At 40.4% G+C, this 15995-nt stretch overlaps 1 protein-coding gene across 1 annotated transcript; it reads right to left on the bottom strand.

The window, feature by feature from the left end:
• Positions 1–2816: 2816 nt before the first annotated feature.
• On the bottom strand, positions 2817–3383 carry LOC132045542 (uncharacterized). The gene has a single exon (XM_059436121.1). It carries the CDS (start codon positions 3381–3383, stop codon positions 2817–2819), a length of 567 nt encoding a protein of 188 aa, XP_059292104.1.
• Positions 3384–15995: the final 12612 nt, after the last annotated feature.

Below are 15995 nucleotides of genomic sequence, written 5' to 3'. Positions count from 1 at the left end.
TCATCATCCATGAATAAAATTGAGAAATCAAGAAATAGCTCAACATTCTTATATCGTCATTGAAATCGTAAACTTGGAACCTTTAAACACGGAATCATCATCGTCATAATCATCGTAAGAAAATATTCTCATCTTTGACATCATCATTATCATTGTGAAAACAGGTTCATCGTTGCTATCATAAGAGCTCACGGAGGCATAAATCTCTGATTTAGAAAATACGAATGTTTTGAAAAACATTTATGAATTATTAGGAAAGGAATTATGCCTTGGAGTCATAAACATCTAACTTTTGAAAACAAGGAAGATATGGAAACATTTATGAAGTCATAACATCGGAATCATGCCTTTGAAAGAAAGGGACGAGCCTTAACATACCTGTTCAACCTCCTATTAGCTACGCTTATTCGTCCGAGCTCGTAAATATACGTTCGAGAGGATTCACACTAACTTTAGACTCATTATCATACACTTGTCCTAGTGTTCAAGCTAAACTATTTTATATTCTGCCAAAAATCGGGCAACATCTCTCTTGTTTATATGCCTAGCCCGAATTCTTAATCCAACAACCACAATAACAATAACAATACCAACATCCATAACATTATTTCCCATAACAAAGTATTATATAAAATAGCCCACTCGCTATTTTCCAACTTCCATAACTACTCAACTCACGATACAATCATTTTACCGCTCTATTTCCGTGAATAAGCCAGTATTAACATAAATAGGAAGAGATCCATACCTTTATCCCTTTAATATTGTTGTATCTTCACTTTTCCACTCTATGTTTAGGCCACAACACGCTGCTATATGATTCTGCAACAATAACGATACGCTATCCGGACCGAAATTTGAAAATTATAGCTAGTTTGGTCTAAAAAGTTGGCTTGGGGGGTTGGGGAGAAGTCTCCAGATTTTTGGAGAAGTCTTGGGGTGTTTGATAAATAAAATGAGGGGTAAACCCCTTTAAATAGCGGTCTAGTTTCTGCCTGGACCGACTTAATATTCCTTCAGCGCGTTCGCACCCCTTTTGGGCGCGTTCGTGCTGACTTAGTTTTTCTGCCTGTCCCTTCATTCAGTAAAAAGGTCATAACTTTTGATCCCGCTATCGTGTGAGGGCCCAAGACATATGGTTGGAAAGCTCTTTCAATTATCTAAAACTTGAATTCTTTGTGTTTTTCCAAATTCCAAACTTATAATGTCATTTTGGCCCCTCCAATTCGGATCATCTGAAAATATTTCCTTAAATCATTCTTTTGGAGGGCCTATGCCCATATTTGGCTTAAGGGTCCTTCTTAGGACTTTCTCAACTTTCCATGTACTACTCATATATCTCTTCATATGTCCTTTATAAAACCCCGACATGTGGACCCCACTTAGCTTACAGTAACGAGGGCTTTCCTCAAGCAACATACTACCTGATTTACACCATATGGTCTCCAAATGTCATATGTATATTATTATTACACTTCTTATAATATGACCTTTATCCCGAATCTGGGCCTCAAAATTGTTCAGTGCGTTCGCGCTGTGTTGGCTCTTGGCCTCCTGCGCGTTCGCGCCACTCCCTGGCGCGCTCGCGTTGACCATATTCTGGTCTGCCAGCCCGACTTGTAAAGTCCATATCTCCTTACCCCGATGTCCTATTGAGGAGCGGTTTATTGCGTTTCAAACTAGACTTCTCGAACTTCACTTTAGACTTTTGTTCCACTTCAAAACTCTTAATATACTAAAGGATATTCTTTCTCCCATTTAGACCAAAATTTTCGTACCAAACCTTGCCCAACTTTCCTTCAAAGCCTCGGAAGCTTAATCTCCTTAGTTCACTTGTTTTCCAATCCTTCTATAACCTGTTACGTGAACTCGGACTCTTATAATTGTAAAAGGAGCACCTATGATCTTGCATCTTCTCGACAATAACTCCGATGTCTGCAATTGAATAGCTAACGCCGAACGAATCTTAACGTACAGAAACTACAAGGTGTAACACCAGCGCTATCGCATCTTCGGCTTTCTAGACTCAAAACCCCTTCGGCTCCAGTATTCGAAAGATAAATTTATTTTCGCTATGCAGAAAATCATTTTGCAAAGTTATCATAATGGTATCTAATTTGTCGGAAAATATATGCATTATTTTGAAAGCGGTAAGACTAATTGTCATGACATGTGCCTTGAATGAGGGATATCCCTTCTTTCGTGACTGGGGTTCTTTGCTTCTTTGCGCGAAATTTTTGAGACCCTTTCTCAAAAATTCTGCCCCAGTTTGAATCTTGATGGACGAACTCTCATGCCGAATCTTCCGAATTGCATCCCCAGTTTACAGTATTGAATAAATGAGAAATTTTGAGAAGATCTCAAAATTTCTGCCCTAGTTTAAAACTCTGGGTTAGCCGATTCTTTGTAGTGGATTGACGGCGCGAGTTTTTTAGTTCTCAAAAATTCCGCCCAAGTTGGGCGTGCGGCAACCCTTGCATCCTTTGCGAATTCCTATCTCTGAGGTTTCCTAGGGGTTCCTTGGGTTTTTCTTTTGGTGCGACTGAGCTCAAAGAGCGCCTACGTATCCTGTCGCAGCAGGAATCAGGTCGAACGTAGTTCGAAATAAAAGTAGATGATTTTTTTTTTACCAAGAGGACTGCCTACGTATTCCAATATGGGGAAGTCAGGTCATTGCGAAGTTCAGTATACAAAAGTTGTTTTGTTTTTCCTGTCTATTTACAAGACGATTACAAGAAAGAGGAAATAACTAATACAAGCAAATAGATTAATGATTACAAGCAAAGGGTATTATTACAAACTGAGAAACTTTGTCTTCATGCATGATAGAGCTTGATTGCGTCTGAGTTGATCGACTTCAGCCACTCTTGTCCATCCATTTTCACCAGTACTACTGCTCCTCCAGAGAGTACTTTGCGGACTACATAAGGACCTTTCCGGTTGGGAGCGAACTTACCTTTGTATTCATCTTGATGTGGGAAAATTCTTTTGAGCACCAGCTGACAAATTTGGAAAAGCCGAGTCCTGACTAGCTTGTTGAAGGCCCTTGCCATCCTTTGTCGGAGTAGTTGACCGTGACATGAGGCAACCATCCTTTTCTCGTCAATTAAAGCCAGTTGCTCATATTGAGCTCGGACCCATTCAACATTGTCCAACTCTGCTTCTTGGATGATTCTCAAAGAAGGTCTCTCAACTTCGGCAGGTATGACTGCTTCAGTACCGTAGACTAACAAATATGGAGTTGCTCCTACTGAAGTTCTGGCCGTAGTATGGTATCCTAGTAAAGAATAGGGCAATTGTTCGTGCCAACCTTTGTAATTGTTTGTAATTTTCCTCAATATCCCCTTGATATTCTTGTTGGCTGCTTCTGCGACTCTGTTCATTTGTGGCCAGTAGGCTGTCGAGTTTTAGTGAGTGATCTTGAATTGCTCATAGATTATCTTTCATCAGATGGTTATTCAGATTTGCTCCATTGTCTGTTATGATGGACTCGGGTATACCGAATCGGCATATGATGTTATTTCGCACGAAGTCAGCTACCACTTTCTTTGTTACTGACTTGTGAGACGTTGCTTCCACCCAGTTGGTGAATTAGTCAATGGCAACTAAAATGAAGCAGTGGCCATTTGAAGTTGTGGGTTCAATGGGTCCAATAACATCCATGCTCCAAGCAACGAAAGGCCACGGTGCACTTATAGCATTAAGCTCATTCGGAGGAACCTTGATTAGATCACCGTGGATTTGGCATTGATGGCATCTTTGCACATATTTGCAAAAGAATCACTTTCCATGGTCATCCAATAGTATCCAGCTCGTAGAATCTTTTTTGCTAGTACAAATCCATTCATGTACCAGCATGTACTTCTTTTAGAAGTTTGGTGGTTGCGCCAGCATCTACACATTGAAAGGACCCAAATTTGGCGTCCATTTGTACAACACTTCTTTGTTTTGGAAGAAACCATTTGCCATTCGTCTGATGGTTTTCTTTTGTCCACTTGTAATGCTTTTAGGATATTCCCGTCTTTTCAAATACATTTTGATGTCATTGTACCATGGCTTGCCATTTGGCTCAGCCTCCACGTGGCAATAGTGGGCATGCTCTTATTTCAAGCTTATCCTTAGCGGGTCGATGTGACTGCTTTCAGGATGTTGGATCATTGATGCTATTGTGGCCAACGCATCGGCAAATTCATTCTGTGCCCTTGGTGTATGTTGAAATTCGATCTTTCTGAATTTCTTACATAAGCTTTGTGCCAAGTTCACATATGGTAAGATCTTTTCGTTCTTGGTGGCCCATTCGCCTTGTACTTGATGAATCAATAGGTCAGAATCTCCAATGACCAGTAATTCATCGATGTTCATATCCAGCGCCATTCGGAGACCTAGAATGCAGGCCTCATATTCAGCCATGTTGTTGGTACAACGGAATTTGAGCTTTGCGGCCATGGGGTAGTTTTGTCCATTTTTCGATATCAGAATCGCTCCGATTCTGGAACCTTTGTAAGTCACCGCTACATCGAAGAACAATCTCCAGCCAGTGTAAGATTCTGTCGCTCCTTCTTCTATGGCCAACACCCCTTCACTTGGGAAATGGGTACGAAGTGGTTTGAGCTCTTCATCTACCGGGCTTGCAGTTAGTAAGTAAGCCAAAGCCTGTCCTTTAACGGCCTTCTGAGCTATGTACACGATGTCGAATTCACTTAACAACATCTGCCATTTGGCCAACTTCCCGATGGGCATGGGTTGGTGGAATATGTGTCTTAACGGATCGATCTTGGATATAAGGTGAGTGGTCTACGAGGACAAATAATGTCTCAATTTCTGAGCCACCCAAGTTAGAGCACAGCATGTTTTCTCCACTAGCGTGCATCTTGCCTCACAAGCTGTGAACTTCTTGCTTAGATAGTAAATGGCACATTCTTTTTTCCTTTCTTCATCGCGTTGTCCTAACACGCAACTGCTGGCATTTTCAGCAACCGGTAAGTATAGCAGCAGTGGGCTCCCGGGCCTTGGTGGTACCAAGACTAGCGGATTGGACAGGTATATTTTGATAGTGTCGAAAGCCTCTTGGCACTCCTCTGTCCATTTTATTGGAACGTCTTTCTTTAAGAGTTTGAGGATGGGCTCCACAATGATGGTGGATTGAGCAATGAATCGTCCAATGTAATTCAACTGTTACACCTCAGAAATTTTTCGTTAGTGTACAGTGAATAGACTATCAAAGGGCATGACATATACGATGTTTTAATAAGCAAGAAATAGCATTTGACGACCCTAATCGAGATTTCAAAGACATTTAAGGTAAAGGAAGAAAGTTGTAAGGAAAGCAAGTTATATGTTGTGTGTCGGGCAAGATTTACGAGTATCGAGTTAATGATGTTTTAATGATGCTTGGGAGAAGGGTCATAACTTCCCTTAGATTGTTAATGAAGTGCTAAACAAGTGTCAAGAAGGTTCCATAAGGATTGGAGATCAAACGAATGACGGAGATCATTTCAGGAAAAAGGAGTTATACGACCGACTTATACGGTCCGTATAACATTATACGGTCCGTATAAGGGTTCGTATAACACCCAGCAGAGATGATGACTGCCCAGTGGTGAACCACGACCACTTATATGGGCCGTGTAATGTTCCACGGACCGTATAAGTGTCCGTGGAAGTCCCGACGGACTGATTAAGTTGCAAACATAAATACATGTTCCCACTTCATTAATTTCATTTCCCACATTTCTTCATCTCTCTCAAGACCTCTAGAAGGTTCCACATACTTCATCTACAAGGAAACAAAGGAAATCAAAGATCAATATCAAGAATTTAAGTGAACCAAGTGTATGAAACACATTAAAGTTCATCTAAGTCAAGAAATCCCATTGGAAGTGAATTAGGGTTTTGGTGCAAGAAGAGTATTGCATCTCAAGGCTTGTTCCTATACTATCTAAGGTAATTTTCATGATCTTTTCATGTTGTTTGAAGTATTGAAAAGTTGAAACACTTGGATTATAGAAGGAAATAGGAAATGGGTCATAAATATGGCAATAGTGTCATTTTTTAATAGAAGCCTGGATTGAATTGTGGATATTGATATGTTGTGATTATGAATATGCTATGAATGACATTTAATACATAGAATGAGTATTATATGTGAAAGAACGCGATAGTGAACTATGATCATGATTATGGAGAATTTGAAGTGAAATTATGAAATGTGGATAATGCAAATGAATGATGTTTGTTGTTTATGATATTGTGATTGTTGTTATGAATGCTTGGGAGTTGATATGGAATATGGAGGAAGTCGTATAAACAAAGAAAATGCTTTTCAATTTCCTCTAGCTTTAGTAAGCACGTTCTTATAATTGTTTAGCTAATGTTAATACGAATTCTCTTGAAGGTAGAACGTGAGCATTAAAGGAGAACGAGCAAGCAATAGAATAGTTAAATGAAAAAGGTATGTGAGGCTAGTCCTTTCTTTCTAAGGCATGAATCTTATAGCATTATTTTCCTCCTTCTTCTAAAATTTCCTACATTCCGAATAACTAAGGGTCTATGATTATGAATAGTTATATGAGATAAGAGATACATTATGAGTACGATAATGATGATAATGGGCTTAAGTCTAAAGATCCTAGAATTCATGATATGATGTGTCTATAAAGCTAATGATGTTGTTTGTTGTATATACACTCACCTTACATGCTAGTGCCTTCAAGGTGAGGCAGAATGTTTATAAATGCTCCATAATGAAATCGGGGGTTTACGACCTTACGTCACCCCGATAAAGTATAACTGTCTTTGAGTTTCTATGCATGCATTATGATGAGTACATTATGATGAGTATATGATGATGATATTACACCGCGCCTATAATGCCGGGCAGACACCGCTAAGGCGGGCAGCTTATACACCATGGCCAGATGGCATGGGCAGACACCACTAGTAGGCGGCATGAGATGGTACCCCGGACGCGGGAGGCCTGGACGCAGGCTAATACTAATGATTATCACACCGTACCTATATGGTCGGGCATTTTATATATATATGCATACATGATATGATGATGATTATAAAAGTAAGTCGGCATGCATGATTTCGTACTGACGTCCGTTTTCTTTGGACGTTGTGTTCATGCCCACAGGTAGACAGAGAGGTGATCCGGATTCGTAGGAGCTATTAGCTGATTGAGAGCACTCCATTGCTTCGGAAGTGCCATTGATTATTCTTTTGGTATATATATATATATATATGTATATATATTTTGGGCACGACAAGGTCTTGTCTCGTCCATATGGCTAGTACTCTAGTAGAGGCTCGTAGATACGTAGTGTGGGTAGTATGGTCTCACAGTTTCTCATCATATGTATATACTATTTTGATAGCCGAAGGGCTTATGTATATAAAGTAAATATGTCTCAAATGAAATAGTATTTCTATGATTATGAGTATAAGAAATATGAATGAATGCATGATGGGTACGAATGAGTAGTAGAATGAGCGGTGCTCGGTGATTAGCCCGGGTACCCGTCATGGCCCTAGTCGGGTCGTGACATCAACCTTCCCAGGAAACTCATAGCTTCTTTCTTAGTTTGGGGAGGAGGTAATTCTCGAATTGCTTTGATCTTTGTTGGGTCTAGCTTTATGCCCCTTCGGCTGACTGTGAACCCCAGTAATTTTTCGACCGGTGCTCCGAATGCACATTTAGCTGGGTTCAATTTCAAGTTGAACTTTCGGAGCTTATCGAAGAATTTCCACATAGATTTCGATTTCTCTATGGATCATGTCGTGGAAAATGGTAGTCATTGCTCTCATGTATGTTGCGCCGGCATTCTTGAGGCCGAAGGGCATTACCCTGTAATGGTACACTCCCCATGGGGTGATGAAGGTTGTTTTCTCGGCATCCTCTCTGTCCATTAAGATCTGGTGGTAGCCGGCGAAACAATCCACAAATGATTGCAACTCATGTTTGGCACAATTATCTATGAATATGTGGATGTTCGGGAGTGGAAAATTATCCTTTGGGCTAGCTTTGTTAAGATCTCGGTAATCTACGCAGATTCTTATCTTGCCGTCCTTTTTGGGTACCGGGAATATGTTGGCCAGCCATGTGGGGTATGAAGTCACTTCCACCACTCCCTATTTAATCTGTTTCTCCATCTCATCTTTGATTCGGATACTAAGATTCGGTTTGAATTGTCGGGTTTTCTATTTTTTACTAGAGTAAAACCCGCATTGATGGGTAACCTGTGGGATACCATGCTAGTACTTAGTCCTGGCATGTCGGCGTATAACCATGCGAAGATATCCACGTACTCTTTCAGTAAATTTATCAATTCTTCTTTTAAAGGCATCTCTAGGTGCGCGCTTATCCTTATTTCATTGACATTCTCTTTATCACCTAGATTTATGGCTTCTGTCTCATCTATATTTGGTTTCTGCTGTTCTACTTCTTCCGCGAGGCCCTCGGGTACCATTGTGGTCTCATCGTATTCCTCGTACTCTTCTTCCTCTATGCTGGAGACTCATTCGTTTCGCAACATGTCATGACATTTAAGGTTGCTTTATTGTTTTTATTACTAAAAATTCAAGGCAAAATATGTTAGTATAAAACATGCATGCAAAAGGTAAATAAAAACAGCTTTGATAAACCGAGGCTTTCATTAGATTAAAAATAACCAGAAGTACAAACTGTGGTCGTGGCTTGGAATCACATCAAGCCATTTCCATTTTTTGAAAACATTACGAGGTACGTAAGTGATAAAAGGGTGAGAAATCGGGCCTCGACCGTGTCTCCCTATTTTTTTTTTTTAAAAAAAAAATCATTTTTCTCTACCGAAGAGCCAATGGCGGGGTAGAGGTCTAGTTGGACAGCTGATCACCCGGATCTGCATCTTTGATGGTGGGCGCTTCTGCATATTTTTCTAAAATCATGGAGCAATCTTCTTCTTGGAATAGCATCGCTATCCCTTCTTCAAGGTCTGCATCTTCAGGCATAGGCATTCGATGGGGAAATGACTGGTACAGATCTCTCTCTCTCTCTCTCTCTCTAGGCCTGTAGAGATCTACAACCTCTCACTTTTTCTTGGTAAGTATCTCTTCTTCTACTGGGACATATCCTAGTTCGAAATGAAAATTATCTTGGAGAATGGGAATTGGCTCGGTGATGCCCTGCAGATTCTTTCCTAGACCCTTCTCGGGTTCAAACCCATTTAGGAGCATGGTAGAAGCAATCATTTTGTAAACTGCCAGCATGGATGCTTCCAGGGAATCTATCTTGTGGGCCACTCCCACTAACTCCATGACATGAAAATTCGTTCCTTTAGGCAGCTTTAATGACAGGTACAAAGTTATCTGGGTAATTGTGCATGCTGGCTTCTCCGTGGATCACCACTTCTTCCCCTTCCCAAATAAATTTTACAGATTGATGGAGCGAGGATGGTACTGCTCCTGCCATATGTATCCATGGCCTTCCTAGCAGCAAATTATAATTTGCGGGTATTTCGATGACTTGGAATTCAGTGGTGAATTTGGCTAGACCTATTTGGATGTCCAAGTCGACTGCCCCAGTGACATCACAACGTCCTACATCGAATGCTCTTATGTTAGTATAGCTCTGACAAACCTTTCCAAGGTCATATCCCAGCTGAGTTAGGGTAGACTCGAGACAAATGTTGAGTCCCGCCCCATTGTCAATTAATACTCGAGTTACCACCTTGTTGCGGCATATTAACGTGATGTGCAGCACCTTGTTGTGATTTATGTCTTCTTCGGGCAACTCTTTCTCTGTGAAGGCGATTTGATGTTCCTCCTAACATGAGCTACCATTTCGGCCAGATTTTCACTGTTTGTCCCAGTTGGGACGTGAGCTTTCTCCAACACCTTCATCAAAGCCAAGTGGTGTTGAGGTGAACTCTGCAAAAATGCTAGTCCGAGATTTGGGCCGGCGTTTTCTTCAAGTGCTCCACAATGGAGTATTCTTTCGGTTGCATTCGGCGCCAGAAATCTTCAGCTCCACCTTCACTGATAGTCCTTTTCTGATTTTCCTCCCTCCGGGGTGCCCCTTGGGCTAGGTCCTTGGGAATGTGGCATCTCCTTGATCATGCAATGCCATGTGCGGCAACAACTTGGACTACGAACTCTTTGCGAGGCGGTGCTGGAGCCACTTGAGCTATATGCGCTGTCACTGGTGCAGGGATTAATACTTTGAATCGCGAGCGTTCTTGCAAAGACAATGAGGCTACTGTGGGCTCAAGTTCTTTCACAGAATTGCAGATCGTGGGTCTTCCTGTGACCCAGTCTTCCTCCCTCTCAATCATGTGAATCACGTTGTTGCCATGGTTTGGCAGGGGATTGGTGTTCACATTTGGAGGAGCCGTTTGGAGCACAATCTATTTTCAGTCAATCAAGTCTTGTATTTTGTACTTAAGATTAATGCAATCTTCAGTACTGTGTCCTATACCATTGGAATAGTAGGCACATGTCTGGTCAGCTCGGTAAACCGGTTCTTTGGGTCGACGACTTTTGGGGGAAGCATTTGGATCATCCCACCTGCGCTTAATCTTTTGAATAAATCAGTATGAGATTTCATCAATAGAGTGAATGGCTTCTTTTCGAAGTTCTGACATGGCGCATTATAGGTATTTGGTGGTGGTTGATTTTGGTAGGTATTGGGTTGGTTATTTTGTGGAGTGCGGTAAACAGGTGGGGGAGTTTGATAATTTGGCTGTGGAGCTTGGTAGTTCGGGGGAGGTGATTGGAAGGTGTTACACCTCCCGTTTTATTGCAAGGAGATTTTGGCTTATTCGTGGTGTATACCTTCAGTCTGGTAATCCGCACCAGAGTTTTGGGACATGAGACATTTTACCTTGTATTTGTACAGGAGTATAAGTATGCATTCTTGACATTACGAGGGAATTAGAAGTGAAACGAATCGAATCGGAACAAAACGGAGCAGTTCAGAAAAACTGCTGACACCAGTCAGCGTCGACGGCCCAAAGGATGACCGTCGACACGTCGATAAGCCGTCGTCTGGCACCATCGATGAGGTTCTGCAATCAGACATCTCAGGCAGCGGTTCGACGGGACATGTCGACGGACCGTCAACCCTGTTCGTCGACCCGCAGATTTGGAACTTTCCATTCCATTATTTCTCCTAAAAACAGATCCTATATCTCTCTAGAACCCTCTAAAACCCTCCCTCTATTTTCTACAACAAATCTATACCAAGAAACTAAGATCAAAAGCAAAGACTAAGAGATTCATATACTAGGAAGCCTATTAGGGTTTGTGAAGAGTAAGAATTTCTTTGGCATGCAAGTGGGGGATTTCATTCTAATAGAGTAGATTGACTCAAGGATTATTCCCAACTGATTAAGGTGAGTTTTATGTTTATTTCATATTATTGAGAGTATTGAGGGGTTGAAAGACTTGGATTATGGAAAGGAGGAGAATATGGAGTGCAAATATGAAAATAATGATATTCTTGAATTATGACTTGACTTGAATCATAGTTCTTGATATGTAATGAGCATAATCTTGCTATGAATAGTATTAAAGATATTGTAGACGCATTGTATGAAGATGGATACGGTATGGTGCTATAGTTAGGGTTAAAAAGGAGTTTGATAGGGAATGTTGAGCATTTAATAATGTCTAGCTAGATGAAGTTGTTGATTGAGATATTGTGGGAGTTGTTTATTATGAAAGCGAAACATACTAATCGCGTTCCTAAGCATACTAATCGTTTGAAACATAAATGTACCATTCGAATCAAACCATTGCCCCATAATCATTATTAATAATATTCTTCCCCGAAGGGACACAAAAGATAAAGTAAAGATAGTGCATCAAATAAATCACCAAAAGTGTCCTCCGGTGGTGGATGATGAAGCCCGATTCCGGTTAGTCTTGGCCTTCTTTGCTTTTCGGAGGGTAGTCTGGATATGAAGATGGGCCAATGTCAAAGTGGCTTCCTTCAGAAATCCCTTTTGTGTGAAAGTCAGTGGAGCGACATCATCCAAATTCTTCTTCATCTGATTATCTAGCTCAATTAAGCAATCATTAGTAAGCTCCAATTCATGTCTCAGACTTTCTATGACGGCTTTGTCATGCTCAATTTTCTCTAAATACTTGGCATCCCTGTCATTAGCTCTGCTCTGAACCAAATGGGCTCGAATCTCGGCTTGCGAATCCTTCTCTTACACACAGTTGTAGAGAATAGGTCTAGGAGGAAGTGTGCCTTGTAAGTCGGCCCTTAACTAATCTTTATACTCCACACCACAACCCGGATGAAACCTATCTTCGGCTAGGTATCGGGACCCTAAATCATGCGACCCTTCCATTCTCGTATGCAATCAAAAGCCCTTGGCGGTCTGTCAATGTCATAGTCAATGATAAAATCCCCCATGCCTCCAATCTGGGGCACGACTTGAATCCTCTCAAATTGTCTCAAGACCCTGGTAGGCGCATAAGGGCGAATCCCTCGAATTCCCATAAGTGGTAAGAATGGACACTTTCTACCCTTAACCATAACTTCACTGGACACGAAGTCGTGGAACATCCATTGAATGCTTTCCTTTTTCAACATGGAAAAGGTGAATGTCCAACTTTGTTTGTTTTGTTCTCCGAGGTTTGGACAAAAATCCCAAAGACCATCCTTTTCGGCCGGCTTACTTAAATGTTGTTCACCCCCAACTTTGATTATGTGCTTGAGGATCCACCATTGTAGGAGTAAGTTACAACCTTGAAAGTATTTGTAATGGTTTCAGCAGAGGCTCAAGGCTTGGTACAAATCAATTAGTATGATTGGGGTTATGTCAAAGATTGGTTTTTTCTTGTTGGGTCATGCCGTAGAAGATGGCATGGGTGACCGAAATGACTCGGGTGTCTATGGCTAAGGACCAATCTTTGGAAAAAACCATGGTTCCCAGAAAGCAAATAGCAAAAGCTAAAGGTCTGGTGGCTGTCCATTCGGCATAAGTTTTGAATTCCCCGGGATGTTCCACAAATCCATTCGGGCTTCCAAACCTTTTGTATAGTTCTCTAAAGGGTATGGTGGGGCCATGGCCCCAATTGTCATAGTTGAAGGAAAGCATTCTACAAATTTGGGAGTAGGAGGGTTATTCTGGGATTAAAGCATTTTGGTCGGGTTTCTTTCTTCTTTTCAACCCCGTGTCTATGCTAGTCAACACATCCCTAAACTCTTCCAAAGTCGGCGTCATCTCGACATCGTCCCTGAATCGAAAAACCATCCTATCTCTGTCCCAAATCCAGTAATGACTTCTATCAGTTCTTTGCAACCCGTCATAGTCATAATGGATGTCAAATTTCCTAAGTGACACGAAATCCCCTTTTTCTCCTTCGGGAACATTTGACCCCACCAAATACGTAGCAACTCCGGGTAGTCATGACCATGTCAAAACTCAAGTTGATCGACATCTACAAAATAGAAGTCAAGGTTAACTCCATCCCCCCCCCCCCCCCACCCACTAGGAAAGGGTTTCATTTATAGGTACATTACATGTTTCCAAATAGCACATAATATGAGATGCGATGTTTTTTGGGTCATAGACCATACTTGACAAGGGGTAGTCTTCCTATTGGGTTTGGATACATCTAAAATATCCAAACCTCCCAGTCTACTTCACATTTGAATTTGGCTTAGCTCTAACCTAGGCATATGAAAGAGTGGGTTTTTTGAATTGACCTTGGACTCGAGCGGACTATTCAGGGTGAACCTTTGTCGGTCGTTGGGTGACCGCACACAAACTTAACATTCAACGTGTTTCAAAGAAAGGGTGTTTCGGTTTTTTAGGGAAGGCAAGACCGCAATCCCGCGTGTCCCCTTTGAAATCATATTTTTTGCCAGGAGTGGTGGAGTTTATGATATGAAATGAATGACATTTTATATTTTGCAAGAAAGTAAACAATTAAGCAAATAATCACCATTATATCACATTATATTGAAACCCTTATGGTTAGAACCTAGAAAATCCCCAGCAGAGTCGTCATCTATTACGGGTCGCTCTTATGCGGGTTAAGGTATAAAAGTTACTACGAGGTTGTTGGTGCTCTAATTGAATTTTTAGTATTCTTAGAGTCGCCACCTAATTTATTTATGGGAAACTAGGAAAACCGGTTTAAAGAGTTTTTTTCCAAATAAGAGAAAAAATCTTTTGGACCAAAGTTCTTGGTAAAGGTTCTGGTGATCCCTAGGAAAGGTTTTACGCACCCTAGTATTAAAGATCCGTAGAATACGGTTGACCTACGAGCTTCAATGTGTGATTAATGTACTTAATTGTTCAAAAGTGTTTAGTTTTCCGCAAAAATGTCATATTTCATTCGTATCATAAATTCAAAAGAATTGGGCAAAAGTCCCCTTATAAAAAGGGGTATTGGTTTAGAAAAATTCGCGTAAGTGTTCAACTCACTTTGTTGCCGGACTAGGACACACTCGGGATTTCTCCCGAGTAGGGTCACCACTATTAGTCCTAACAAAATGGATTTAGTACCTATGAGTTTTATATATATATATATATATATACAAGTTCATCAAAATTAGGTTCATTTTAATTGTTGAAGCCCATAAGTCAATGATATTTTCAAATCCAAGTCCATGTCACCGTCATCACCCAATTCAAATAATTTTTTGGTCCAACTGTGGTCCAAAATAATTTTTATTTCAGTCCAAATTCAACGTGGGCTTCCAGGCCCAAAGAAGCCATTAGCCCAATTTTCCAAAATTCATCCAAGTCCAAAATTCGTTTTCCATCTCACAAAATTTGGCCAAAGTCTTCCATCTACAAAGTATTTCAAGCCCAGATATGGTTTCATTGGTATATGAAGATGCTAAAATTTTTGGAAGTCAAATTTATTTTTTAGCTTCATCCAAACTGCTCTGTCATTTTTGTCTTCAAGCTTAAAGCACAAAATTCATTTACTCAATATTTGGAAATCCTTTTGCATTGATCCAGTTTTAGATTTAGCCAAAAAAAGAACCTCATTTTTCAATATACTTAACAGTATTATCATATCCAATTTTAAACCAAAAAAAAAAAAAAAAAAAAAAAAAAAACCGTTGATCATTAACCAAGTTTGAAAATGGTTTGACGACTCCCTAAAATACTACATGTTTTTCCTAAGTTCTAACATGCATAGGGGTTTCATTATTTATATTCAGCACATATTCAACATATACATGCATAATATATAAATCGAATTTGAAAGAGAACAATAAAGAAAATAGAGCTGGTGGGCTTACCAAACCCACCAGCCTCCATTTTTACCCATGGGTGGGCCTTCCACATATTTCCTTCCATTATCCTCCCTCGGACTCGATCAATGAAAAGCGTTGGGCCTCAGGCCCAACATGGTTTGATATGAGGAATGGCCCAAATGGTCCGCAACATTTTTTCACATGTGAACACAACAACAAAAAAAGAAGTCGCTGGTTAGAAAGTAACTATGCTATCTCATGAGGCTAAGAAGAATTTTTAAAGACTATGTAAATACTAGAATAGGCACAAATACTTAGCCATTCATACATGGCCCATACATGATATTTATGACTTTAACTTAGGTTACGAATACAGTTTTCTCAATGCCCAAAAAAGAACAGACATAAACAGCCCCAAATAAATCTAAGACTGAAAAGAATAAATAAAAAGGAAACAAGCTGAATAATTGTTATATCCCGTATTCTGTACATCGGGACAATCCGGGTTAACTACGATAAGTTAGGGACAAGACTATTCCGGGGTACAAAGTCGAGACTTTTAACCACGATTTTGTTCTAAGACATAAGTTGCTTGTGATTTGGTTGGCATGGAATATTAATAAAATTTGGGGGTCAAAAGTTATTTATGGAAAGTATTTAGTTCATGAAAAAGGAAAAAAAAAATAGGGGCCATGTGGCCGGCCACCTTGGTGTGGGCCAAGGAACACATGGATGATAAATATATGTATAAAAAGATGACTAATAAGTCATCTTATTCATCTTC

Source organism: Lycium ferocissimum, unplaced genomic scaffold (assembly GCF_029784015.1).
Source record: "Lycium ferocissimum isolate CSIRO_LF1 unplaced genomic scaffold, AGI_CSIRO_Lferr_CH_V1 ctg6974, whole genome shotgun sequence".
Classification (NCBI taxonomy): Eukaryota; Viridiplantae; Streptophyta; class Magnoliopsida; order Solanales; family Solanaceae; genus Lycium; species Lycium ferocissimum.
This window is presented reverse-complemented; position numbering and strand designations above follow the sequence as displayed.

Bases quoted from the DNA above. Each gene is read 5' to 3' on its own strand.
- LOC132045542 (XM_059436121.1), bottom strand. From the start codon at position 3,383: ATGAACAGAGTCGCAGAAGCAGCCAACAAGAATATCAAGGGGATATTG.